Below are 27,175 nucleotides of genomic sequence, written 5' to 3'. Positions count from 1 at the left end.
GTTATCTCGTCCAGGTTATCTGCTTGGATTTTGGATTCATTTATCTTGTGAATAGTATGATCTGATTTGTACAGAGCAGTACAGAGTCTCCTCGGCTTACGATGGGGTTACGTGCCAAAGTACCAGTCGCAAACGAAAAACAGCGTAAATCGAATACGAATATGGTATGATAAACGAGTAAATGAATAACTGCCGCCACTGAATAAGTGAATAATCACTGTAACTAGCTACTGTAAATAAAACTAACTGAAAAAGTAAATAAACGAATGCAAGTTTTATCAGTTAAACGCAGAAAGGGGAAACAAAAACATATGATACACTATTAAACAAACAAACAAACAAATTTATTTTTGTATAGCGCATTATCACAGCATTACATTGTCTCAAAGCGCTTTACAGCATCCGCACCCAAAGCCCCCAGTGAGCAAGCCAAAGGCGACAGTGGCAAGGAAAAACTCCCAAGAAGGAAGAAACCTTGGGAGGGACCAGACTCAGAGGGGGAGCCCATCCTCCGGAACCATCATACGGTAAGGAGTAAGGATTGTAATAAATGCAACTATTATTGACAGAGGAATGATTAGAATCAGTAGGAAGAGAAATTCTTAGAAAGTCTCCGGCAGCTTTTGGTGAATGATGCTGCCCCTGCAGGTCTTTCCCTTCCCCGACATCCGGGAGAGCAGTCGCTCTGACAGACTGCCTTCCATAACACTAGCTAAACATCTTCTAATAGCTCTCTGCAGTGCCCAGCTAGAGCAGCCTTCCGAGATTCACTCACCTGCAACCAGGAGTCCCTGACTCCCTTGGAGATAATCCTGAGGGACAGACGATGGAGGCCTTGAGGAAACAGCGACCACAATGCTGGGAGGACAACACTAAGAACTTATCACACCGGCCCTGTTGGGGAGGGGGGGGGGGGAGTGACACTGGCACTGAGGGTCTCCAGGCGCTACAAGGGGAGCAAGCAATCCCCCCCACCATTACAGCGAATGCCATTCCGGGATAAGATGCTGGACATATGATCAAAACCCACAGGATCAAAGCTGAAGAGGCTGCTGGACGCACTTTTGATTCCCTGATTGTCAGGGTCAAAGTTCATCCGAAAGGAACCTCTTTGCTCACCGGGCTTTGGATCAAACAGGTGGAAAGAAAAACTGTGATGTTCTTACTGTGATTTCATTACAGGTACTACAAAAGCCTCTTACTTTCATGAATATTATTATTATTATTATTATTATTATTATTAACATTCATGCAAAATCTATATAAAATCAGGGAAGGACTGGTTTCAGCTGTCAAACACTGAATTATTCACAAACATACAACTATTTGCATAGGAAATGGAGGGAGGGCACGTACCCCCCAATAATTAATTTGGCTTTTTTCCTCACTCAGTAAATAGACCTTTGAATTTATATGATCGAGCTGCTTGCACCCTGGTATGGAACTCTCACCTACGCCATTGCATTCAGGGCCAGGCAGATCATGTACATTAATCACAGTTATATGATGTAACTGCCTACACTCCGGACTTCTGGAAATAAGCAGAATGAGACTGGAACCTACAGCCACCTGTCTGAAACCTGAGCCCTGGACCCCAAAGCTCACCTTCGTGGAGTCAGCGACCGTCACGCTGAGGTAGTGCCCCAGCAGCAGCAAGAGAAGGTTCTGGAACAGAGTTGCCATGGCGACAGGTGGGAGTCTTCGGCCGTTCACGCCTGCGTGCACCATCTCTCAGAGACTCGTCCCCGTGTCCGCCCCCACCGCATGCAGGCCATCCTTTTAAACCTCCCCCTGCTGGTGACCCACGCCCCTTTCCTGTGTCAAGGGGTGAATGAAAAGCTTTCAACATGCTGAATCTCTCTCTCTCTCTCTCTCTCTCTCTCACACACACACACACGTTTGTATTCATATCTTTGTGGGGACTGTCTATTCATATCTAAAGGAAAAGTCCTAATCCCAACAATGACAACCGTAACCCCTACCCAGCCCTAACCATAAGTAACCAAACCAAATACAAGACTTTTGGTATTTTTAGTTTTTGACTGCAATCACATAAAACTGAGTTTCCCCTTGTGGGGACTGAAAAAATGGTCCCCAAAACGTAAAAATAACAGGATTTTATCACGTTGTGGGGAAATTTGGTCCCCATAATGTAATATATACAAAACATGCTCACACACACACACACACACACACTCACACACACACTCACACACACACACACACACACACACACACACACAGACGGTATATGCCGTATTTCAGGCTCTGTCAGCAGTATGAAAATTGAGCAACATGAAAAACTAAAGGAGAAAACCGACCAGCAGAGAATCGCAGGATTTCCTTGACATGCCACCGCTGGCCCCAAGCAGGGCCCTGCTGTTTGCCTTATTTTCTGCTGTGTCATGGCTTCTGTATTCTTGAACAAAAAGCACAAATATCTGAGATTCACAAGGGCACCGGGTTCAAGCCCTGCAGCGGATACCTGAGTCGTGCTGAGGAAAGTGATTCATCTGAAAATCGACAATCTGTTCTGCTGCTACGGACCACAGTCAGCAAACTGTGCGGTTAAACTTCTGGTTTAAATCCTTCCTGGGTGTTTGTGTGTGTGTGTGTGTGTGTGTGGGGGGGGGGGGGGTTATGTCCCCACAATGTTATTAAAAACCTGTTATTTTTTTCAATTCCCTAAAGGGGAAACTCAATTTCTCAATATTGTAAAAATCTGTGACTGCAATCAAAAAATGAAAAATGCCAAATGTCTTGTATTTTGTTTGGTTATTTATGGTTAAGGTTACGGCTGGGTGGGGGTTAGGGTGTCCTTACTGGGATTAGGATTTTACCCATAGAAATTAATGAACGGTTCCCACAAAGATATGAAAGAAAGATTAAAAAATACTTGTACAACTATCTACAAAAATCACAGAATTGTGATGTGTCCTTAAAAACAGAGATTAGAATAATGTGCCTGAGTTTGTTAAGATGGGAATTATTTATGAGGGAAGCTAAATGATTTTAACCCAAAGACATTAGCCGTTTTAACACCAAAGACCCGCGACCCGGACAGGTGTGGCGAGTCCCCAGCCCCCCGTTCCAGGCGGCTCCGTCAGAGAGCCCCCGCTGTCAGAGCAGCGGGCCCAGCAGAGGAAACCAGGCAAGAACGTGAATTACGACACCCTGGGGGGGGGGGGGCGATCATTTCCTACTCGCTCACTGCAAAGCTGCTTTGGAGAAATGTGCCCACCAAGTAAATCGACTTTATATGTACACCCACCCCCCCACCAGCCATTCCCGAAAGTAACGTTTCCCTCATTCATTGCTCAAGGAGGGACAATTAGAGATACATAAAAGTACTCTGGGAGAATTTTACTTGGATGCCGATTGATAATGTGTCACTTTCGCTGTTATAATTTCAGTGTGAGCTCTGTCCTTCCTAACAACCAGTTATTACCCATAAGCACAAGCCACCCTGAAGACACGTCCCAGTAAATCTTACCAGACCTGACAATTTCTGAGTGCTGCTTTGAATGGATTTCTAATCCAGAGAAAGTTTTTCTGACCAACTCCTCTGTAATGGTGAATTTATGGATAGAAAAATCTGTACCGCTTGACGGTTTTCATTTATATTTTTTAGCTATTATTTTATTTACTGTAACATGATATATTAGTTTTCCGGCCCGTACACAAATCAGCGTCTTTTTAAAAGCACGAGGAAACGTTTTCGTTCCCGCTTCCGGCAGCCATGTACCGGATATCCCAAATTGCCTATTTAGCCTCCGAGACTTTTTAACAGGGCTATATGATTAATTAATCGCCCAGTGTAAACTACTTTTAAAATAGTATTTTTTAAGTCTGTATAAAACTGAAACGAATGCCAGATTTCGTTTTTGACTCATACTTGCAAACATCGTGTGAATTGCAATGAACTATAGGTTATTTAATTCGAGTTTATAAAAAATTAAGGATGTAAAAATGTCCCCAAAATAAGCATTCATTTAGGTTGGATTTCAAGATTGTGATTGATACGGGTTAAATATTATACAGTACTGAAATAGTGACACACAAGGGTAACAGCCGCTAATAGCATCATGGCCTTTAAAGAGTAGGTTAATATTCAATTATCTTACCTTCAATTAGGTAAGATAATTGATCAAGTTTTGCTAACTAAATTTCACCTTAAAACTCTACGTTGTAACCTTAGATGATTTTTTGATGATTCTCCACTAGATGGCAGAAAAGACCACAAAACTCAATGCTCAGATAAGGCCACTTCCCTTTTAATTTTTAAAGAATTAATAGCCCTACAATATTTTAGAGGCATATTATGAGGCATCAGCGGGAGGATATTTAGCATTTTATTGATTGTGGTGGTGATTTTATATATTATTTTAAAAAGAACATCAGTAGATCGAGTCTCGTCGTTTTTTGTTTGTTTATTTTTTTTGCTTTGTTTTTACCGTATACAAATATAATACCCCCACCATAACTCCCCATTTTGTTCATAGTGTCAAAACCCACCAACGGACTGACATGCAGCACTCTGCCGTCACCGCGGTTCGCTTCTGTTGCACTTGGAAGTGATGGTTGTTGGAAGCGCTAAACTTGACTAGAAGCTGGAAACACCTGTAGGTCACTGGAAACCAGTGGTGCAGCAGGGGGGTATACGTGGGTATACGTAGTAAATCCACCTCTAAAAAATAGATTTACCGTATAACAACTTAATAATTGTCAGAAATGCGAATCAATCATAGGAGAAGCTTGTGCACGCTATTATACGGTATAATATTACCCAGCTATAAGACATAACACAGCGCTCCGATATATGGACCTTCACTGGCAGCAACTGGCATTTTTCACGTATGTATTGCTGTAAAACAATAATAACATTAGGCCCACTATCCAAAGCAATTCAAATTATAGCTCAATCACGATTTTTAAAATTTGACCCCTAACAATGCAGTCTTCTTCTACGTGTGTCATTATTTATGGGTATTAAAAAATAGCTTGTGTGAAGCATACATTTTATCTTCGTTTTTTTTTGTTCTACGATTCAAAAATTGTTCCGCTAAAGAAATAAGACCAATCAGACTATTACCCAGGGTGTCACTGCGATCTGCGGATGACGGCACGTGGGAAGGTTGTTTGGACCACATGGTTTGGTTATTTTTATGTGATCTTTGCTGAGAAATAGCAGGAGCACATCTGTGCTGCTTTTCCCATCTACAGATGGTATCGGTCATGGCATATGGTATGAATGAACGTGCTAAGAACGTTTTCTTCTGAGCTATCAAGACTCTCTGCGGGTGTCATGCCTAGGAAACGCGGGAAGTAGGGGGGTGGGGGGGTTCATCAGCCCGTCACAGGGGACTTAACCACATGGCCACCTCTGGGACTGAGCCACGAATACAAACACCGGCATGAATTACAGTGGCGCTGAAAAGTTTGTGAACCTTTTAGAATTTAATATATTCCTGTATAAATATAACCATTAATAAGTCCTAAAACTAGATAGAGAGAAGCCAATGTCATGATCCACCTCCGTCTTGTGCCCGTTTGGTCAGCAGAGGTCGCTGTTCATCCCGTAATCAGTACGTCTTACCCTGTCACAACCGTCTCTCGTCTGCCAATCTTGTTCGCTCTCCCTGTGTCCCCCAGCTCGGTCATTGTCGCCCTCAGCGTAATTCCCTGTACCTGGCATCGGTGTTTCGTGTATTTCAGCGTTGGTCTAGCCTCCTCTTTGGGTGTTTTTAGTTACTGGGTTGTATCCCTCGTGCCCCCTTTCTGTTCGCCCTATGGCTGCCTTGGAGTTGGTCATTCCTTAGGCGTGACATGCAACTAAACAGATGACACAAACTTTATACACGTTTACTCGTTTATTAAGGAGAATGACCGAATGTAATTTTGTTTTTTTGTGGGTGGAAAAAGTATGTGAACCACTCAGATTATCAGCCAATTTGAAGGGGAGATTAGTGACAGGTATTTCAATCAATAGGATGACAATCAGGTGTGAATGTGGGCGGCCCAGCCGTATTTGAAGGACATGCAGCGCATACGAAAAGATTTCAGCCCGGACTTGAACCCAAAAGAGCATTTCTGGAAAGACCTGAAAGTGTACCGACGCTACCCCGCCAACCTGGTTGTGCTTGAGCGATGCTGCCAGGAAGAATGGCAGAAAATTTCAGAAGAAAAGTGTGCCAAGTTTGTAGGGCCATTACCAAAAAGACTGTTATTGCAGCCAAATGTGCTTTAACGACGTACTAAGTGAAGGGTCTGAATACTTCTCTAAATGAGATATTTCGTTTTTTTATTTTTAATAAATTAACGAAACACTCAAAAAGCTGTGTTTGTTTTGTCATTGTCGAGTATTATGTGTAGATTGATTGATTATTAAAAATGAATTTAATACGTTTTAAGATGAGTCTGAAACGTAACAAAATGTGGGCAGCTTGTAAGGGTATGGAAACTTTCCCTAAGTGCTGGAAATGCTATCGATTGTGAATACAAACTCGATATCTTTACTCCTGTATTTTAAATGCATGCATACACACAAACACACTTCACGTAAACATTGCACAGATGTAGTAAGCGGACATTAAACACTGTAACAGCATCAATATGTAAGAAAATTAAACCTTTTATTTGTTTAAAGGAAACTGTCACCACGTGGAATATTGTAGGACTGCAATTCCCACGGATTTAATTTGCGAAGAAGCAGCGATACAGGAGAAAGCACATGCAAGCACTATATTACTATAGGCTACATGCTGACGTGTTGTAAATGTGCACCAAATATTTCCCATAAAACATGAAAAACACACAATTAAATGTTAATGAAAGTAATACATTTGAACCACTTTAATTTACTCTACACATCTTACAAATAAGCTGTTTTAACATCGAGTCTGTTTTCAGCTTCAGATGTGCTATTTTCTGCCTGTCTTCAGGAGGCACGTGACTCCCTGTGTCCAGGAGCCAGCATCCCATGGCTCCCAGTAGATTGCGCTGCGCAGTGCGTCGCGCACATGGAGGGGCCACTTAGTTAGCCTTAACCCCCTTTGAAAGAAAATACCCGCGGTATTTAGCACAGGTCTGTCGCTTCTCACAAATCACCAACAGACGCAAAGACCGGAAAGTGGGACAACGGAGCACATTTTACGCGCAGAAATTCCCATTACAATTAATGAAGCCATCGGGGTTTCCGGATAGACGACACACACCGATTAAATGTCTTATATACTGTGTGCTTCACAGATGAAACATATACAGAAGAAATGACAGGTACACAGTAACCAAATCTCGATACGACACACCAGTAACGTGATGAAATCCATTGATTACTGAAAACCATACTTTCCGAATGTTTTTTTAATGCATAATTTAATATTTATAAATATTAAAATTTACATTTGAAAAAATACTACTTTAATATAGGTATATATAGACTACTGATTCTGCCGTGTTTGTCTGGGTTTAAATCATTTCAAAATAACTGTCTTACAAAGCATACGTAAAGTCAAAATTTTTTTTTAATGCTTATTCATTAAATTACATAAAAAACGTTTAGAAATAAGGCTTATCGGTGTAGCTAAATCAATTTTAAATCGTGAATATAACATTGGATTTAGGACAGTAATAGGACCAAGGTTATGCAGTGGTAGTATTAAATAGTACAAAATGTTAACAATTTAACCAAAACATTGGGCTTTATCATGTCAGTGGGTTGTAAAGATATGCAAACACAATGTTTAAAGTCATTCAAAGTAAATTATTTATTATTAACACTCTCTTAATTTCAGGAATTCACTGTCAGGCACCTGTCCATGTTCCCTTCTGAATCCTTCCATGGTTTAAACCCCAAAGCCCTGACTGATAGCCAGTCAGGTCTGCTCTTGCATCCAAACTGCCACAGGCGTTTGTTGAGTGAATCAGTCACATTTGAGTCGACGGAGCCAGTTCAGTGCTTGGACTCGGGGGGTTAAAATGCACGTCTGGTACTCAATCCAGCTCCCATACAGCAGCAGAGCAGGTGTGTCCATCTCACCAAAGCATCACTGCTTGCACATGTTCATTTCCTGAGTGCGCAGTTGCAGTCTCTGTTTATTGGGGAATGATCACCTGTGTCCGAGAATGGGCGTAAAGGGGGGGGGGGGTCCTGGTCCAGGAATCGAGTGCTACTTGCAGGTATGCATGTCGCTCATGCTCTCGCATCGGCGACAGCGTACGTAGCAGCACCAGACGAACTTGCACTCGCAGCGCTCGACGCTGCGCACCACGTGCGTGTTGTAGCCCCGCCCACAGCACAGAAGGCTGCAGCCGTCCGGCCCGCTGGACGTGCGGTTACAGCGCCGGCCCCGTGTTCCCGCCACGCCGAGCCGCCGGTCCTCCACACAGTAGTTGGGCGACTTGTTGAGAAAGACGAGCTCGTCCTTGGTGACGGGCATGCGGCGCTGCTCCTTTTCCTTGCGACGCACCTTCCCCTTGATGCGGTCCAGCATGTGCACGCTGTCCTCGTACCGCTGCTTCAGGAAGCGGCCCACCCGCTCGAAGGGGGCCAGGGTCCGCCAGCAGGTCTTCACGGCACAGGACCCCGAGACGCCATGGCAACGGCAATCCGTCAGCATTGTCTTTGCCACAGCCTGTTGAGGGCAGCAGCGAGATAAAGTGCCAAACTTTGGAGCTTGGGAGATATTTCCACCATTTCCCCACCATTTTTGCTATGAACCTTAAACCGAAAATGGGTAACGGGCAGACACTGCGTGACGTTAGTGTAGCTGCCAAAACTGCGGCGATTGTGCAAGGTCAAAGGACGCTGTATGAAACTCAAGCAAACTGTGTGTACACCAGGGGAGACCGTGTGCTTCTCCACACTCACTGAGCTGACTGTGGCAGCTTCTTTTTTTCCTTTTAGGCACATTGACCTCCTGATTTATGAGGTCATTCACAGAGCAATGAGAGCAGGGAGGGTCCCCCAAGGACAGATCTGGGCGGCGAACGGCGCAGACAGACTGTCTGACCCCGACTCTGCGTTAACATGTTAGCATGATGCTCGTTAGCGAGCTAGGCCACTGCTCAGGCTGTGCTTGCACATTAGCGTGGAATGGCTGCCTACAATGCTTTACAAATCTTTGCATGCTTCCTTGCCTTCTCATGAGCCGGCCTGGGAATCTTCCCCCGGCTGAAGAATGGGAAGGGATAAACTAAAACTTCCCGTTAAGACTTGTGAGAAGAAACGTTTCGTTCAGTTTCCATCGTTTGCTGTTAACGACCAATTTGATCCGTTATTGTCTCATGCATGTTACTTTGTCGCTTGGCTGATGCTTCTGTCCATTTTGTGCAATTTTACAGGTGGATGTTATATTTATACTAATCTGTAACATTTCGACTATGGGGCTTTGTTCTTAACCACCATGCCCCCTGCTGGCTGGCTAGTAACACCTGTGTATGGGATTGAAATATTATCTGTGTCGTCACAGCCTTCGTAAAGCTGCAGCTGCTGAATAATCCAGCTTATTTCCCCCCCCCCCCCCCCCCCGCAGTGTACCATCACCCCACGCCACCCCCCTCACCTGCCGCCCAGCCTCGTTGTTGTGCTGGTTCATGCTGACCAGGGCATCGGCCTCCTTGGCCGAGATGTTCCTGACTCCACTGTCGATGAACTTGCGGCTGAACCAGGTGCCGAACTGGATGTCGTCGGAGCAGCCGCCCCAGTGCCAGCCTCCACTGGAGGACCCGCTGCCCTGCAGGCTGGCGTCGCACGAGCACTCCGTCATGTTCCCGGCACTGCACGAGCGCGTCACGGCATGCACCAGCCCGGCCGCCATCACTGCGTAGATGAAGGCTGTCTCCTTCGTCCCTGCAGACAACGGTGAAGAACGTCAGCGTCTCCGTCAAACTGTCACACTGCCATCACAAATACCAGGCAATTCCTGGACAGGAAATTATCTTTACCCCAACCCCAACTTGCTCTCTGTAGCTCGCAGTAAGTTGGCTGTGAAGGGCAGCCACTCACACCGGCACCCAGGGAGCTGGGGGGTTAAGAGCCTGGCTCAAGGACTCGCAGACATAGCGAGGCCAGCCTCGAACCAGCAACCTTCTGGTCACAGGCACAGAGGCTCAGCCCACTGAGTTTCATGCATCCCCTATGATAAAATCACCAAATAAATCCAAACCAAATACTATACGAGGTACCTTCTTAAACCAAGGATTTCATTACATTTACATTTGAAGTTCAAGGTGCTTCCCCATGTAATTCAATTAACACTTGTAATATAAAAATATCACGAAGGTAGGCCTACCTATTTAAAGGTCGTTGTTTCACCGTAAATCGCGTAAAAATGTCCTACTTAAAATTATCGCAATCCAGTGAAATTCTTACCGTAACAGTCATTGCGATAAAATATTTGTAATTAGGTGTTGTTAGACCATTTTAAAGTTGCTCACCGTGGATATACACAGCATAAAACCGATTGTGAACAGTTATGTTAATCGGCATGCCAATACCTAAAATATAGACTTTCATGTAAAAATGATAAACTCAATTAAATGAATAATCAAAATGGCGCAAATATAAGCCAAGGCCTATACAAAACCCGACACGCCTCGCTTGATAAAACATTGAAAATAAATTGAGACGGACATTTATTATTTAAAAAACATTCTTTAATAATATATATTATAAAATTTAAGATTACATTTTCTATAAAAAGGGGAGGGGGCTATTTCGGTATATACGTGTCCTGTTGATATACACTATCTGGGAACCAGACATTTTTGGGACGTAGGCTAATTCACCGTTACGGTGTCTAATATTATACATTTCAGGATCCCATAATTACCATAATCCCACAGGATTAAAGTGGGATTAGGAAGTAATGCCCATTTCAAAGACAGTACTTGCCCGCGGATAAGTGGTCTGTTGAGACGGGAAAATCGCAGCAGATGTGCGGCGTTTCTGGGTGCCGCCAGTTTACCGAGCGCCAGCTGCTGCTGCGCAAACCAGACAACTTTCACCAGAGCGAAACGTGTAACTCCTGTCATTCTTACCTTTAACTTATTCATAAAACACACTATGCGCTCTGTGATTTGTGAAGTTTCGACATATGAATTGATCATAGCAACCGGTACAACAAACAGAGGTACATATTATATAAATAATGATTTAAATTACATTCGAAGAAGAGAGAAATACTAAGCTATGTGAGTACTGAAATAGTAATCGGATTATTATAGATTTCACTAAATCGATGTAGACATAATTCCCTGGAAGTCCTGTAACCTGATTCGTATAGCCTGTATTTATAGTTTAATGTGATGCAAGGAATTTGCCATGAATTCTCGCTAAATTCTCGTTTCTGAAATTCAATAGATTAAAAATGAGAGATCGCACTTACCGCTGGTCCGCTCGTACCCGAAGACGGATAAGTCTCTGGTGGTGGAGCAGTTCCACCTTTCGTGCTTAAACTGGGTCTGGCATTCGGCGATCCCCAGACGCGCGCCGTCTCGGATGCTCGCTAACAGATAAGGTTTTCTTTTACATATATCCTTCTGTTTGCTTGTTAAAGGAATATTCGAGCAACTAATTTTCTCCGGAACACCCGCGGATGTAACTCCCAGCCACCTATAAAACAGACCCAAAAACCATCACTTTTAAAAACACAAATATTGACATTCTTATCTTGACAATGATAGGCTATTCTAAAACAACAACAACAGCAAATGCCAGATCAGCAATGTAAATTGCCGGGATAGATAATAAGACATAACAATGTTTCAGGATGCTGAGTAACGAAGACACAGTACTTACATCCAGCTTCCTTGGCAGAGAATGGGATATAAGGAAAACAAGAAAATGACTGTGTAGGCTTTAAATATTCCACAAGAATCGTTTTTCTCCATGACCGCCTCATTTAAGACTGCAGCATGTTAGCGTATAGTGTCCAAATCCATCGAATAGAATTACATATTAGCCATAATGTCCCGCTTCTGGAGGATATCTAGAAAAAAGTTTCTTGTTACCTCCATTAAATGGCGATTGATAGGTGACATGTAACGGGCGGACAGGATTTGATGCTGATGGTAGATTAATATGATTAAGTTTCATTGGTGTGTCGCTGTCCCGAAACATGCCATTTTATCTCCGTCTTGCGGAGCTTGGGGTTGAACGTTCCTCCTGCGCCGAAATCACGTCTCTGATTGGCCTAAAAGGTCATTAATATTCAGAGGATGTGTCGATTTTATAATATAATTATAATATAATATAATCCGAAAGATGGAAAGGGTTCAATTCACAGGGCTACATGTGCTTCAAAGATCGTCACGAATACAAACTGCTAAATTGCCGAAGAAATATCAATTAATTATTAAAATAAAAAAATACTTAGCAGCAATTATACTTAATAAATTTAAGTTTAAAAATTTCTGTCGTTGATATTTTTTGTGAACATGACCTGCTTTAAACAGCTGGATTTCAACTAAAATGGAATCCATTCAGGATTAGTGTGTTGTGTTGTATATTGAACTGTGAAACAATTAGAGTTAGCTGTAACAATAATTTGCAACAATAATATCAATTATGATTATCATGGCAATAATAAACGATTAGATGTTTCTTCTTCTTCTTCTTCTTCTTCTTCTTCTTCTTCTTATTATTATTATTATTATTATTATCGTCAGAATCTTCGCCTATTTAAATGTTTGGTACACAAGCTGGGTGCAGCTCACAAAATGAGCCTTAAAATAAAAGTGTAGATTTTGTGGTTGTATATTCAGTTATTATTCAGATATTGAGATTGTATTTAGTGCATTCTCTTTCTGCCTGAAAATTAATTTGTATGTGAATCGATATGTTGAAGTGTATTAATTAACGCGTATCAAATACTAAGCAGAAAACCACAAATCATTTGAAATAATTTGACATTATTTCACAATTATAAAAAAATATCGGCAAAATTTTGCGCGAAAATTACAGTGCCTACAATTTTATTGTAATTTCTGCATTCCCCATACATATGAACGGGAATTTTGCCGTGCTTCAATAGGACTGGTCTATTTTCCCATACATGGTTTATCGTTACAGTAATAAAATTTATGAAGGACAAAGACAGTTACTAGCTTATCCTATATGTTCTCAAAAGTAAGAAATCTCGCACTCATCTAACAGTTTTTTCTTTTCGTTTATAGAATTAAAAATAACGACGTGCGCTGCCGAAAAATATAGTTTTAATGTGTATGTATAAAGCCTGTTTATAAATGTTTAGCCACTGTAATTTTCGCACAAAACTTTGCTTGTATTATTTTAAAAATATGAAATAAACTGCACCGTTTAAATCCACGCAATTTGCAATTGATATCACACTCCGTAATAATTTCCCTATAACTTGTTTTATGTTCCAATAACTTTTTTTTCACAAGGCAAGTGACGTTTGACCCTCGGGGAGACGTCATACTCCAATGTTACACACACGGCATTGCATTTAAGAACAGATAGCTGTTCTGTGGACTTCTATAAAACAGTAACATTTAAGTAAATGTGACTAGGAGTAAATAGCAATAAAGGTAATCATTTCATAGCGTTTATAATCTCTCTTAACAATCTGCATTTTAAGTCAAGTTCTTTTTCAAACAAGTCCATTTTTTGCACCCTGACAGGCCCACAGAAATCGTATAATAGCGGCGACTCTCATCTCAATCTACGCCTTGTACGATTTAAGTCTTCCCGTGAATACGGCCTTCGTTCCTGCATTCATGTCTTAAGGCTGAATTTCAGCCATCAGTTTTAACCAACATCAGGCGGACCTGAGATCCGCTGTGCTGACCGACCCCCCCGCTGAGATACACTATATGCTTCATTACACCGCGTTACACTGAGAATTTCCTTGGCGGATTCCTTTACACGGGCCGATTTAAAGGGCTTAATTCTTACATATGGTATGAAATTCAAGCGAGCAACTGGGTCTAATTCAGGAGACTGACCCCCTTCCCCCCCAACCCCGAAAGGATACCACGGTAATTGGGCGTAAAATGTGTCACGTGCTGCATGAAACACACAGACCGGATGTTTTAATATACTTCACAATTTTACAAAAAGTAGCTGCCAAATAAATCTCGCTGTTTGTCATTTAATAATTAAATAAGAATTAAATTTCAGCATCCTTGCTTTTATTATATGTAGCAATCATAAAAACACATGTATTATATATAAAGCTTCGTAGGACGTTATCACTATTTTCAACATTATGTGCTGTAATGTGCAAAGTGTCGCTCTGTCCAGTAATTCAAATGTTCATTTATTATTAACGGTAGTTCTAGCTGCAACAAACATAGAAAAAAAACAGCGTTATATTGTATATTTTTTCCGCTTCGTTTCATGCTGCTGAAATAGGATAAATAATTTAAAATGCTACATTTTATACCTAAACGTATCATCTCAATTTTAGCTCAGGAACAAGAAAAGAGACAAAGCTACATAGGAAAATGATTTAATAAAACATGTTTATCAGCAAAAAAAACCCAGAATATTTATACAATCATTACAGTGCAATACACGTTTATTCCTTCATCAGCATCTTAATGTTTTATGCGAAGCTACACACAAAGCGGCCTGAAATCGATAAATCTGAATCCTGCCTAGTTTGTAGTTTGTGCGAGGTTACATATTTTATTACTGATAGAAATAATGTATTCAATTTTAAAAAATAACTTTTCATTCCCACAAACCAGTTCGGTTCTCTCAGTTCAAACCCAAATCTCACATTAAAAAACATTGAGGTGAAAATACTTCAATTACCAATCGAATATTTGCTAGAAAAATACATAAGTATACATATATAATAATACATTATCAGTCGGCAAATACTGTTCTTTCATCAGTTTCACTCAAGGTTTGTAAAAATATATTTGTGCAGATATCAGAAGTTATATATATATATATATATATATATATATATATATATATATATATATATATATATATATATATATATATATATATATATATGTTTTTGGGAATATAGGAAATAATACATTTGCTTAACTATACAAAAGATCTTTGGCATTTCACATGGTTAAACAAACATTTTTAAATAGTGAGGTATACAGTACAGGAAGCTGGGCCATCTGTGCCCTGCGGACGTCCCCACAATGTCATCTGCCACTCGCCTGCTGTTTCACTCCATTGCGCATAAACATCCCAGCAGCATTATGAAAACATTGCGTTTCTCCTGACAGCCAACACCTTCAGGGAGCATCGGCAGTGTTTGCTGTCATTTTTTGCAGTTTCACTGTTCAGAGCGGTTCGCAGTGGAATAAATCAATGCAGTTTCTCTCTCTCTCTCTCTCTCTCTCTCTCACTCTCTCAGTTTTGGGAAGACTTCAAGTCCACATAGTCTCTCCTCCTCTCACCAATCTGTGGTCCTCTCACAGAGCCAGAAATCACGTGACTTGGGTCGACTCTGAACCAATCAGAGGGGAACAAGGTGGAGTGACCTTCCAAGAACTGCTTTCATGACTGAAGTGACTGTTGTCCCTCTTTAAGCTCTGTGTCTTTTACACACACACACACACACACACACACACACACACACACACACTGCGGTAGTCTTCACTTCAGCGAGGTCCAGCAGTCATGTTCCTCGACCTGCTGTCACACATCCTGCTGAGAAGGACCTCCGAGTAGACTTGGTTCACGGCACCTTTGACGTGATAGGGCGAATCTGCCCTGGACCCCAGCTCCTGAAGATCCAGCGTCCCGCTGGGTCCGAGCCACGTCTCAGCTGCTTGTTGGTACAGCGTTGTGTCCCTGTGCTGAGGCCTGCTGGGAAATGCGAGCTTTCCAACCTGCAAAAAGTCACAAACGCCTCACTCTTCATCCGTTTCCAGCTGGCTGCACTCACAGCACAATCTGCTCTTTCCAAGTTCAGGTGCAAGACAAAATCATATGAAACAACACTATATTCAGTTATTAAGGAACGATGCATCATTAGCTTTAAATTTCTTTCCTTTGTTTCTGGGTTATTTAGCTACAGTTTTTCAGTGAGGCGGTACTGCGAACATCACATAATGTAATCATAGACATTTGGAATAATAGTGTGTCACTCGACACAAAGATTACGGCCAGCGTAAATCAGAGCTCTATGCAGCCTTTGATGGGCTTTAGACGTCAGGCATAGTCTTCCCTTTTCTTCTCTCGTTTCAGCCTCACTGAAGGGAATTAGCTACGGTTAAGTGGCGAAGAATTTTGCCGCCCGCCAGCGGCACCCGCACGTCATTAAAAGCTCGTGCCGCTCGAACGGGATCACGCTCAGGACGAACGTCACCGCACATCTGACACCAACATGCACTCCGCTAGCTAATGAAAATCAGCCCTGTCAGTAATTGCTTAATTGCTCATTAACAGGTCCCCCGCATGGGCTGGAGCATGGAAAGCCGCAGCTGCCTTGAATGTCTAGCCGAGAGAGACAGTCGTATCTTTAACTGTCGTGTTATTAAACAGGAGGCACTTTCCTCTCTCAGTGACATACTGAGAAATCACTGGTAAGAAAATGTCTTAAGCCAGAATTTTGACTTAATTTTAAGCAAGGGGCTGTGCAAATGTGCTACTACACGGGACAATAAAAATAAAACCAAATGTGTGAAGAGTTCTGTGCTAGTCATCGTAAGGTTGCGGGTTCAAATCCCATGGTCAGCAAAGTGATATCAGCATTTGACTCTCGAACGGGACCTCTACCCCTCTATTGTTCCAGGCTAGCTCTGCTTTCTGTACTGCATGTTGCTGTGATAAAAGCTTTTGCTCAATGAGAATGTTTATACGTAATGGCGTGGAGCGACTCACGGTACCTCGTGAAAGTGGCACGCGCATTTCCCCTGAAGGAACTCCTTGTATCGACCCATAGTGACGCTGAGGGTGTCGATGGCTTCAAACCCATAAAGCTTTGCGGTTGTGAGAATGTTCTGGTTCAGGTTGTGAAGCTCCTGCACTCCTCTCTGATGGGAGGTATGGGAGATAGACTTGAAAAGACTCCACAGGAATGCAAACCGTGCTGGTACAACAGGCTTACAATGCATCACGGATTATATACCGATTATACAGCCAATATTATGTGAGTCACGCTGGGTTCCATTAATAAAGCATGCTTTCACAAATATCATATCTTGCTAATTCTGGCAACTCATTATGCATGAGTTTAGCAATGCTGGAGCGCAGAACAATGCAGAACTGACCAGAGACAAGGAATGAATTCCATCCACCGGGAGATGGAAGCCCATTCCAATGGTCTTCACCATCACCAGAATGTTGTGGAGGTTTTCCCTGAAATAAAGTGATGGATGAAGCTGAGCCAGCAGAATGGGACAAGTGAAAAATACAGTGACCAATGATGAGCCGAAACAGAAACATCATCACAGAGACTGGCCTTAATATTTAGTTTCATTCACTAATACGGAACAGACTCATAAACACCCTAGAATACAAACACTTACTCGTAAAACAGAAAACTGTATTCTATCCATTAACAAGCCACAGGAAAGGAAATGAAAAGAGACTCATAGAGCAAACTGTGCAAGTTGTTATGGTCTGTGACAGGGATTTGGATTCCCCAAATTACACCTTCTGGTCTAGTTTAAATAAGACATGTACCGTTTGAGGACCTGCTGCAGGATCTTCAGATGATTGGGGGTGAGCCACTGTACTCCTCCAACAACCAGCACTGTCTGAGGCGAGTTCTCCAGAGGATGGGACCTGAAATGAAGATGGAGGGATCTGGTGGGCAGATGGTCAGACCAAGAGGAGCTTAAGGATCCGGTTCCCTGACCCCGGTGTCATACCTCTCGATGAGCTGTTGGAGAGCTCTCTCGAAAGTGGGCCTCTGGCTTCTGTCCAGCCAGAACTGCGGGTAATAGGAGTAACTGATGAGGGTACCGCCATCGTTGACATTATGGTACACGATGGTGTCGTGGGCCTTGTCCCAGGCCTCTAGGGTACCGTTGACTCGCTCCATGAAGTAGTACATCATCCCACGGTTAGTGGAGTCTCCGATGAATAGGACCTGTCGAGAGTCCACAGAAGCACCATTACGACTGAACAATGTAGCTAAGAACTGCTATGACATTTAGAAAAGATTGCGGCAATTCGTGCCGTGAATGTTATCTTTAGAGATGAGGTCCCTCACAGCTACTTGCTACGGGGATGCGCCTCCTGCCTTGGGCAGCCCGTGAGTTTTGCTATTCTTTTCATTACGAGAAAATCCCTTGAACAGACGGAGCGCTGTAATAGTCCGAGTGATGAAGAGAGACAAGGCCGCTCATGTGGATCACATTAAACCTGGTCGACCCAGGAGACCCAGTCGCCTTTGGCCACTTGCCGGTAAAACCGTTGACCTTCGCCCCAACCGGCACATGGGAAACAGCAGGGAGCCAGCTAACAGAACTCTCGAGGTTTCCTGGGAGCAACCAGCGACATCAGTGACGCTGGAAATGCTGTCCTATTTCACGGGCGATTAACTCTACAAGAAGGAGGAAGCCGCAGTGTGTCAGAGAAGCAGGACTGGGCTGATGCCCAAACCGCTGCCTCCCCTACAGCGTCGCTGTCTTTTGGACACCCCCAAAGTCAGAAGATGTTCAGACGGGAATGATAAACAGATTGGGGAATGAATTTTTGACTTTAAAGTCGACATTCAAAAACCCAATCCCTTTAAAATCGTGAGGAATCTGATGCACGTCTCAGGAACCCATGGGAACTTCATGTCCTGTGGTGACTCCATCCAGACAATGTTCATTTAATCCTCCGCATGTACCGAACCTTTTATTACTCAGACAGAGTGAGTAAGAGAGGAGGTGTCTGGGGAACAATCCGGAGCTGCTTTGGATGACATCGTCCCCATGCTCCATTCCATCCCAAAACGATTTGCTATTTTGTTTTCTTGAGCCTGTGATTCATTTAGCCGGAGGCTACAACTAGGAGCAGTCCAAGAAATTCTTGCAGTTGGGGCATTCTGGGTGAATTCGACCGAGTGGCCGTTTCACCTTCACGAAGTCCACTGGGAATTCCCCAGACAAATCGAACCGGACTAGCTTGTCACGTTGGTGTATGTAGACCTTCCTGCAGGAACCCCACAATCTTGTTTGCAGAATAAAGGGAAATAAAGGGGAATCAGAAATAGATACATATACTGGAAAACCCAAGGTTTTGGACAGTAACCATGTTATTGCGTAGTCCCTACTAAATCCTGTCGTTACACGCAGCGATGGGACCCATGTGGAAAATATTAGCCTAGTGCACTTGGAACATCTTTCCACCGTCAGGAGTTAAAATGGAAGCTGTGCACGGCTCCTTCTTCGCTCAAACGGACTGGATCTTTGGAGTCCTACCCTCGGGAACCTGCCCTCGGGTATTCACCTGGGCCTGCTTTCAGGGCCAGGGTGGGCGTCCAGGTCCGAGTACCAGCCGGGTGGTGCTCAGTCTACGGCCCCCGGTCCGTCAGCGCCTGTGTGTTTGATGGTTTTCAGCTGCTGGCAGCCGTGACGGTGGCAGTTTTGTGGCTGGATCCTCTGCAGAGTGGAACAGAGGCATCTAGGACGTCTCTTAAATCTCTAAAGAAATATTAAAGATAAAAAACAGACCCAGTCTGGTTCTGGTTGTGTTTGTTCAGATGAAATTCAGGAGGTCTGCAGGGAAAAAAAACCCTGCAATGAAAATGTCCTTGCTTTATCTGTGTGGGGTTCTATACACCTTCTGTATTTAGAACTCTATGAATGAACTTTGGCACCTATTTAACCTCTCAGAAACAGCACTGAGTGTCCTTAAAGCATCATTTAAACCAGATCTGCCGGGTTCTGTTTCATTTTGCATGGTTCTGTTGTGCAACTTGTCTTCCAGGTTTCAGGTTATCAGTCCCTCAAGAGGACCTGCTGGGTTTTGACGTTTTGCACCCCTCCCTCCCTCCATCTCCCATAACCACTTACAGGGTCTCTGCAAACCTGGAACCCATGCCATGAAGCATTGGGCACGAGGCAGGGGCACCCTGCATGGGGGGATAGTTCACTGCAGGACACATAATCATACTAAAGGCAATTGGATGAACCAGTCCAGTTGGAGAAACCCCATGAGCGGGCAGAACCTCAGACACACCAGAAGAACCAGAAAAACCCATCCTGAAGGCATGTCTATAGACCCAGGGCTCCATCATCACCTTCCTGCCCAGCATGCAGTCCCGAAGCTGGGGCCCTTCCAGCACGGGGTAGTAGCAATCATCCGGTTGCCAGGATACCACCCTCCAGTCACAGGTCCTGTTGTCAGAGCAACTAAGACACGGAACAACCCAGCGACCTGCGGGCAGACAGACAAAGATACCCTATGAGCCTGAATGTCTCACACTGATCAGAAATTTCAAGCAAAAAAGAAAGTGTGTAAAAAATACGTATGTGCATCAGCGGTATTTGGCGGGATGATTTATAACGGTCACAGTTACATGATATTTACGGTTTCGCACGTCTGATGTTTTCCAGGTAGGGCAGGACGAGTATTAATTCAGCAATGTCACAGCGTTTCAGTCGGGTGATAAGAGGGGACCTGATGGAGGATGGGAGTGGGAATACTCATCTCTGTGGGGGTGGGGGTCAGTCCCCTTAGATGGTTCTAAAACTTTGCTGTGGAGTAATGCCTTGGGGGGGGGAGTGCCTTCCCAGCAGGGGTGTGTGCCTGTCCCATCTGTCTATGCTCTCTGTCCTTCTAAAAAAGCCCCATCCTCACAAGCAAGACCCCGCACCCCCTTTGTTCAGCTCGCCCTGACCAGCTCATTCTTAATCGCCCTTACGGACGGGGTTCAGATGACTGGCCGCTGTGCGGCGTGTCCTCCATCCAAAGGCCAGCTGTGACTCGGACAGTTCGCCAGGACGAACCTGACATTTCGTTTATGCTATAAATTCGGGTCGCCCCTTAAACTTTGACATTTATGTCAAAGGGCAATCCACCATAACCCCCCACAGTAAAAGCTGCTGGTATTGAGTTATGCAAGACTGAAAAACGGCATAGCTGGCAGGTATGAAACAGAAATAGAAAAATGGGAAGTACCAGCTTGACCAAGTCCTATCACACAGTTTGATCATATTCATCAGGCTTGTCAAAGTGTCGGCAATTGTCACATTTTAAAATGTCTCCTGAGAGTTTTTAGTAGCCTTAGGGGACATTTCCGGACATTGGATTCATCGTCAATTTATAAATTAGGTTGTATGACCCCCAGACGGACACTAACCCAAGATGACCAAACACCTGTGGAACAATTAAGAAGATTCCCTCACTAGTAGTAAACTAGAGCAGCAAGCCTTCTTTGTTAAGTCAGAATCTCACAGATTTACAGTCAGTTTATGGCTCAGATGGTCACTCTGCCTTTGCAGTGTACAGCCTCTCCCCAGGTTACGACGGGGGTTACGTTCCGATAAAGCTATTGCAAGATGAAAATACTGCAAGACGACAACGCAACTGTTGAATATCTCAATAATTTATTGAATGATGTACTGAAAGTGAAAAACATTTATCCATCGTAACCTGGGGAGCGTCTGTATTTGCAGATTGTGTGTTTTAATTTTGTTTTATGTGTGGACCCGTGTCTGTTCGGGGTGGGTGGTGACCTGGAGCGTCTCCGGACAGGCAAGGCCTTGAGGGGGCGGAAGCACGGGGCAGAGGCTCCAGGCCGCAGGGCAAGTCGGGCTGGACCACCAGGCCGCAGTCCTGGGGAGACACACAGGGGACAGAATGGGTCATCCCGGCACAGCGGACCAGAACACAGCAAGTGTGATAGCAAGGCACCAAGGCTCACACTTAACACACAAGTGGCACCAAATTCAGACCCGACACCCAATCACTTTCCAGTCAAATGCTACAAACCAGCTACTGTCACGAAAATTATAATCAAACCTCACGAATGCCCCGTAATTAATGATGGGGGAGCACGTTCTGCTTCACCGAACCCTGACCACAGTCATTTTCCGAGGCTGTTTCTTGCCAAACTAACGGGGGCTTATTTATAACCACACGTGCTGAGTGGTTCTGTGTGGGTGGCCTGGCTCATGCCAGTAGTTTTATGGCAAGGGGCTGGTATTGATAAGTACAATAGTGAAAAGAATGTCTGTCGTTACGCGGATGTTATACCAAGCATTTCATTTAAATGTAATATTTTATATATTTATTGTCTTGTGGTAAATACTTGCAGAGATATTGTCTTAATAGAATATAAGAAAATAAAATTAATTCTTAATAGAAAATAAGAATTTTCTGCAATGAATATTAACAAACGATAATTAAATAGCGTTAAAAACCAACTAAAATAATGTCTTTTTCGTTACATTTTTTCTCTGAGTGACCGCTATCGTATCAATCATATGGCAGGTCCGTCTGCAAGAAGGGGAGCAAAGATTGGAGTTCATTTGATGTTGGAGTCGGACAGACTCGATAAGAGAGAGGATGATGGAATGTGACCACGGACAAACTGTGATGGGGAGTCCAGAGGTTTTGGGGGTCGGGGGGGGCGTCTGGCGGAGCTACTGAAGGCTCACACCGGCCTTTGAAAGCCCCCCCACGCCGAGTCCAGGGGCTTCACGCGGCCCCTCCACATTCCGCACCCCGGCGGGACAGCTCGCAACAAAGTGGCACAAGACAACTTAACAGGGATTTTCTTGTTCGTACCTGTGCACGGTGTACAAGCATAAACACGGGGGCGAGCCGGGCGTTTGAAGGGCTCTGCGGGCCGGGGGCCGCGCCGGCTGACTGGAGCCGTGCCACCCTCTTTACTGTCGCCGCATCAGATGGATTTTTATGGAGTCGCACGGAAACGCAACAAGAAGAAAGGCCTCTTACAATCGGGCCGCCATCTTCCCCCATCGGGCCGCAAGAATGGAACGGAATTCCGGAAAATACCGTAATAACGTTAAAACATAATCCCCCCTCCCCATCCGCCTCCGGTGATTACCTGTCATTAAAACTGTGAATATGCTTCTTTCCGAGTAGCTGCAGAAACGATTCCTGCCATTTTGGCACAGTTCCTGGATTTATCAAGATGATGAACAGTGATTTTGCACGGGCCTGGGTCCGCGGACTCCATAGGCGTCCCGGTTACCCATACCACACCAACTGAGAGTCATTAGAGTGGGTTACAGGGCTCTCAGCCCGACAGCAACACGGACGAAATCTCTTGTGATTCAGTACAGCTCTAAACTCCTGCAAAAACTGTCCAGCTAATTCCTGCTAATTCGTGTTAGATTACAGCTGTGGTCATTATACTGCCCACTACTTCAATTTCCAAACATTTCTCCTGAGGTTTTTGCCCAAACTAAGCATTTCCTGGCAAAATGGACTGATTTCAGTCAGTCTTGCTCGAGGGAACGTGCCACTTTTCTACGCTCTGACAGAGAACCTGGTGCTGCAGTCAAGGGAATCACTGGCCAAGATGCAAGGCAAAGGCACAAGATAACTGACAAGCTAACTGACAAGCTAACTGATATACTGGGAAGTTCGCTTTCCCCACCAACTGGGATATGTGGTCTTGTAAAAGCTGATTAGATATGTAAGCTTGAAATATGCTTGCTAAATAGCTTAGTATAGCTCTGATAAATTAGTATAGCTGTCCAATGGTTACAGTTTTGCTCTGTAAAATGTACTGGTCACATTCAAAGTAAAAGAATTCCACAGAAATGAGTTGTTCAGTAAATAGCTCCTGTTGGGTGTTCTGTCTGTGTGTAACTGATGTACTGCACTAACACCAATGCAAATACTTCAATACTTAGATCAGAATAATATAAAAATCACGTGGCAGCTGTACGTTGTTGTGATTCATATCTCTGACCATGTTTATTGTAATTTGAGCTTTAGGCTCACTGTGTAACTCGATTTATATGTTGTGTTTAATGAAAACCTGTATCACACAAGGCATTATTCACACGTTGCAAGCGTTCATGACAGAAGGGATAGATGATAGACATGAAAAGCAAAAGTCCAATGGACAAAAACGGAAAGATTGGGATTTTTTGATTTTAAGGAATCAGCCTTGACCCACAGAGGCTCATCCATGCCTAATTATGTGAGGCTGATAGGCCAATAAACCCTGAAACTAAACTCCGGGGGGGTGGCAGCTTCTGGGACTCTAACCCCACCCATGCCCAGGGAGCGGGTTTCACCCCCAGCTGTATGCCGGAAAGGAAGATCTGAATGCTAGAGTTAGCCAGCAGTTGCCAATCTCTCCCTTTTCAGTATGAATACACTATTTTGTACAATTTAGCTAATAATTCTTCACCGGACTTTACATCTGACAGCCGATTGGCCGTCCTGCTCATCCAGTATTACTGATCACAGGTAATTTGTCAGAGCAAGTAGGCTGGAAACATCTAAGCAATACATCAGCCACTCATTAGCGGAGAAGCTTTGCCACCAACCTCAATGAGCTATAATCTATCGCCGTTAAACCTCCCCTTATTATCGTTTCAGCGATTTGAATAATTTGGATGAATAACGTGATTATCCATCTTAGATTTGTGGTGTTGGGCTGATAAAATTCCAGGCACAGCTAACTGGGAACAGAGCACATGCTGCCCTAAGGGGTAAAACACGCTTCTCAGTGCTGGAGCACCGTGGGGGGGTTTCTGGCAAGAAGCTGCTATTCTTACACACGTCCATCACAGCTCAGTGCCCAAAGCATCTGCATGCGCTCGTGTGCAGTTATCGGCCCTGTTATTAGCTACATAACTTTTCTGGCAGCTGAAGGGTAAAAAGTTCTTCGCTGAAAACTTTTCTGTTCTGCGGGTACGAATCCATGGGAATTCATCCTATACTGCATTGGAGGAGAAGAACCAATGGCAGAGCCTATACTGTCATTAAAAAAATATCACAGACTATATTTTACTGAAAGGTTTTACCTGAAAAGAGGACTTCTCTTTTGAAAAGAAACAGGGAATACAATTAATATTAATTCCATTTCAAATTTCCCTTATGCTATCTCTCCACCCCTGAAAAGCGACCATCGGGAAATGGTGCAGAATTCAGAATTAAACCAAAGAACGTGACTCTGATTATTGCAAACATACTGGGATGGAAAAACTCTTTAAGGCCATCGGCTGTTCCAGGGCCAGCGTTACACCATGTGGCAAATTACGTTCAAATTTACCACTCAGAACTTAATAACGTGAAGGATGCATTTGGATACATTTTTGCTTCCTGATCTATTTACTATTATTAATTTCAAACGTGAAAAAAGACAAGAGTCACGCTTGCAGGATACATATCTGAAATCGGCCACTAAAATGAAACCCAATAAAGAAAAGCAACCACAGATGGCAGCAATTGCTTAACAAAAACAAAAACGATTCTTTCGTTCACATTTGAATGCATGAAAACTGGTTTGTTTCATACCAAATGGTCAGAAGGAAGTGAAAGAGACAGAGATGGGTTCTGGGATGCGGTTTGAAAAGTTACGATATGGCTTATGTGAGAATAATTCAATGAGAAATGCAGCTAGTATGTCTTGCGTGGGACATTGATTGGGAGCTTAAATAAATAACTGCTGAGTTTGTCTACGTGTGATATTTCTAACACATATGGTGGTTGGACTTGGGAGGAAACTCGCAAGAGAATAGCTATGGATGGAGAGCTGGGCTTGTGGCACTGTAAGAAGCTACCTCACGGCCTGTGAGGCGCCCCTAGGGTTAAGGTTAGCCAAAAATGGCCTCAGCAGAAGAAAATGCAGCAAATGCAAAATTGTAAATGACATCTGCGAACTAGCCAAATTAATGAGGAACCCTCGAGTCAATGCGAGCGAGAAATGGCCCCTATTCACCCCGAGCTGTGCTTTGGCGGGTGAATATGAAATGTTAGCCTCCTGTTATCCATGTTCCCGAGGCCTGACAGCATCCTCAGGTACAGAAGGTGGATGGGCTGTCAGCCCTGGAGCGACGGTACAAAGGCAAGGGAACACGACCAGAAAAGGTCAAAGCAGGAACTCTATGCTGAATTACACCAACTGAAGGAGTTTGCTCCAGGTCAGAGCTCAAGTTTCTCATGTTGGGTCTTCATGAGTCCGCCAGAGAGAGAAGCGACCTCTTACTGCCCTGAACGAGCTATGAGAGGGGAACCTCTGCCAATCTGAAACCCAATCCTGGGCTTGGTTTTCCCGGTTCTGCCCTGAATTTTAATCCCCGACTACGGCCCTCTAACGGCCTTTCCTAGCGGTACCCTGAGTAAGCAGAGAGCTTCCAAGCTCTGGACCGAAACTCACGAACCCATGCAGTCATCAATCTCTCCTGACAACCCTACTGGAATGCAAGTGGGATCTCCACTCCTTTCCCACATCAGAATGGGTCTCATTCCAGGCTTTTCATGAACGCAGGTCTGCCCATACGAGGAGGGGGGTTTCTCTTCATAGTCAAGTGGGTCCAGGTCTGGCATTGCTGAAGGAAACGGAGGCCAAGCTGAGGTTACTGTGGTGATCCAACCATCTCAGCAGGTGGTGGGGGGGGGGAGGGGGTGAGATGGGCAGAATGCTGCTCTCGAACCTGCCTCAGCAGCTCCTGAAAAGGAAGCTTCCCTACGCATCCTGTATATTCACTAAACGGCACTGATATTTTCATAAATACATTTGGAGACCCCCCCCCCAAAGTTACCAACAACAGATCAAATACCCTCAAATACCCTCATTCACAGACAGGAAGTGTCAAATCGCGACTGCATTGGTGGGAAACCGCCCTTACTGCCCCGGCTCTGAATAAATAGCAAAAGGACCACGGTGAAGTAGTGACCGGAGCTGTGTGGAACCTCCAGGCCCAATTTCGGTGAGTCATCGAATCAGCTGGGAACCCTAGAAAACCAACCCGAGGTCAATTTAGACAAACCTCATCTAGTATGACTTGGGGAGTCAAATCGGCGCAGAGCAGCATGCAGGTGAAAGCCGGGGCACGAGGGGGGAAGGTGGCTGGGGCCACGGGGAATGACCTGCTGCTGCTCAGCATCGGTAGCAGTCTACCGACAGCTGATGGATGAACGTAAGAGGCAATGTGATGCCGAATCCCCCTCTGGTCTTCAGAGAAAGCACATAATTAGTCCTGAGAGTATTTTTAGACCTATTTTGTACTTTTCTAGCATTTCAAGTGACCAGAAATGGGGAGACCTCGACAGGAAGCGTTTAACCTCTGATTAAAGGCGAGA

General features: G+C 44.0%; 3 protein-coding genes across 6 annotated transcripts in view; all 3 read right to left on the bottom strand.

The window, feature by feature from the left end:
- Positions 1 to 1,983, bottom strand: part of stab2 (stabilin 2) — a 29,893-nt gene extending 27,910 nt beyond the window's left edge. Inside the window, 2 exon segments of the mRNA XM_049007099.1 lie at positions 776 to 894; positions 1,606 to 1,983. Of these exon segments, the coding sequence (XP_048863056.1) occupies positions 776 to 894; positions 1,606 to 1,728 (242 nt within the window). The 5' untranslated portion in view covers positions 1,729 to 1,983.
- A 5,474-nt stretch (positions 1,984 to 7,457) lies between these two features.
- Positions 7,458 to 11,949, bottom strand: wnt16 (wingless-type MMTV integration site family, member 16). The gene is made up of 4 exons (XM_049008390.1): positions 11,801 to 11,949; positions 11,388 to 11,614; positions 9,564 to 9,850; positions 7,458 to 8,633 (listed from the first exon to the last, which is right to left on the bottom strand). The coding sequence occupies exons 1-4, from the start codon at positions 11,890 to 11,892 to the stop codon at positions 8,169 to 8,171; spliced, it is 1,071 nt and encodes a 356-aa protein (XP_048864347.1). The 5' UTR covers positions 11,893 to 11,949; the 3' UTR covers positions 7,458 to 8,168.
- Positions 11,950 to 14,458: 2,509 nt separating this feature from the next.
- Positions 14,459 to 27,175, bottom strand: part of cped1 (cadherin-like and PC-esterase domain containing 1) — a 45,293-nt gene continuing 32,576 nt past the window's right edge. For all 4 annotated transcript variants that reach the window (XM_049007414.1, XM_049007413.1, XM_049007415.1 and 1 more), the window contains 7 exons: positions 21,619 to 21,718; positions 20,181 to 20,317; positions 17,818 to 18,038; positions 17,630 to 17,731; positions 17,215 to 17,302; positions 16,831 to 16,977; positions 14,459 to 15,831 (listed from right to left, as the gene is read on the bottom strand). In XM_049007414.1, coding sequence (XP_048863371.1) covers positions 15,601 to 15,831; positions 16,831 to 16,977; positions 17,215 to 17,302; positions 17,630 to 17,731; positions 17,818 to 18,038; positions 20,181 to 20,317; positions 21,619 to 21,718 — 1,026 coding nt within the window. In that variant the 3' untranslated portion in view covers positions 14,459 to 15,600. The remainder of the gene's footprint in view (positions 15,832 to 16,830; positions 16,978 to 17,214; positions 17,303 to 17,629; positions 17,732 to 17,817; positions 18,039 to 20,180; positions 20,318 to 21,618; positions 21,719 to 27,175) is intronic.

The sequence above is a fragment of the Brienomyrus brachyistius genome, chromosome 3 (genome assembly GCF_023856365.1).
Source record: "Brienomyrus brachyistius isolate T26 chromosome 3, BBRACH_0.4, whole genome shotgun sequence".
NCBI classification, from domain to species: Eukaryota; Metazoa; Chordata; class Actinopteri; order Osteoglossiformes; family Mormyridae; genus Brienomyrus; species Brienomyrus brachyistius.
The sequence above is the reverse complement of the archived record's forward strand: the minus strand, read 5'-3'. Positions and strand labels throughout refer to the sequence as shown.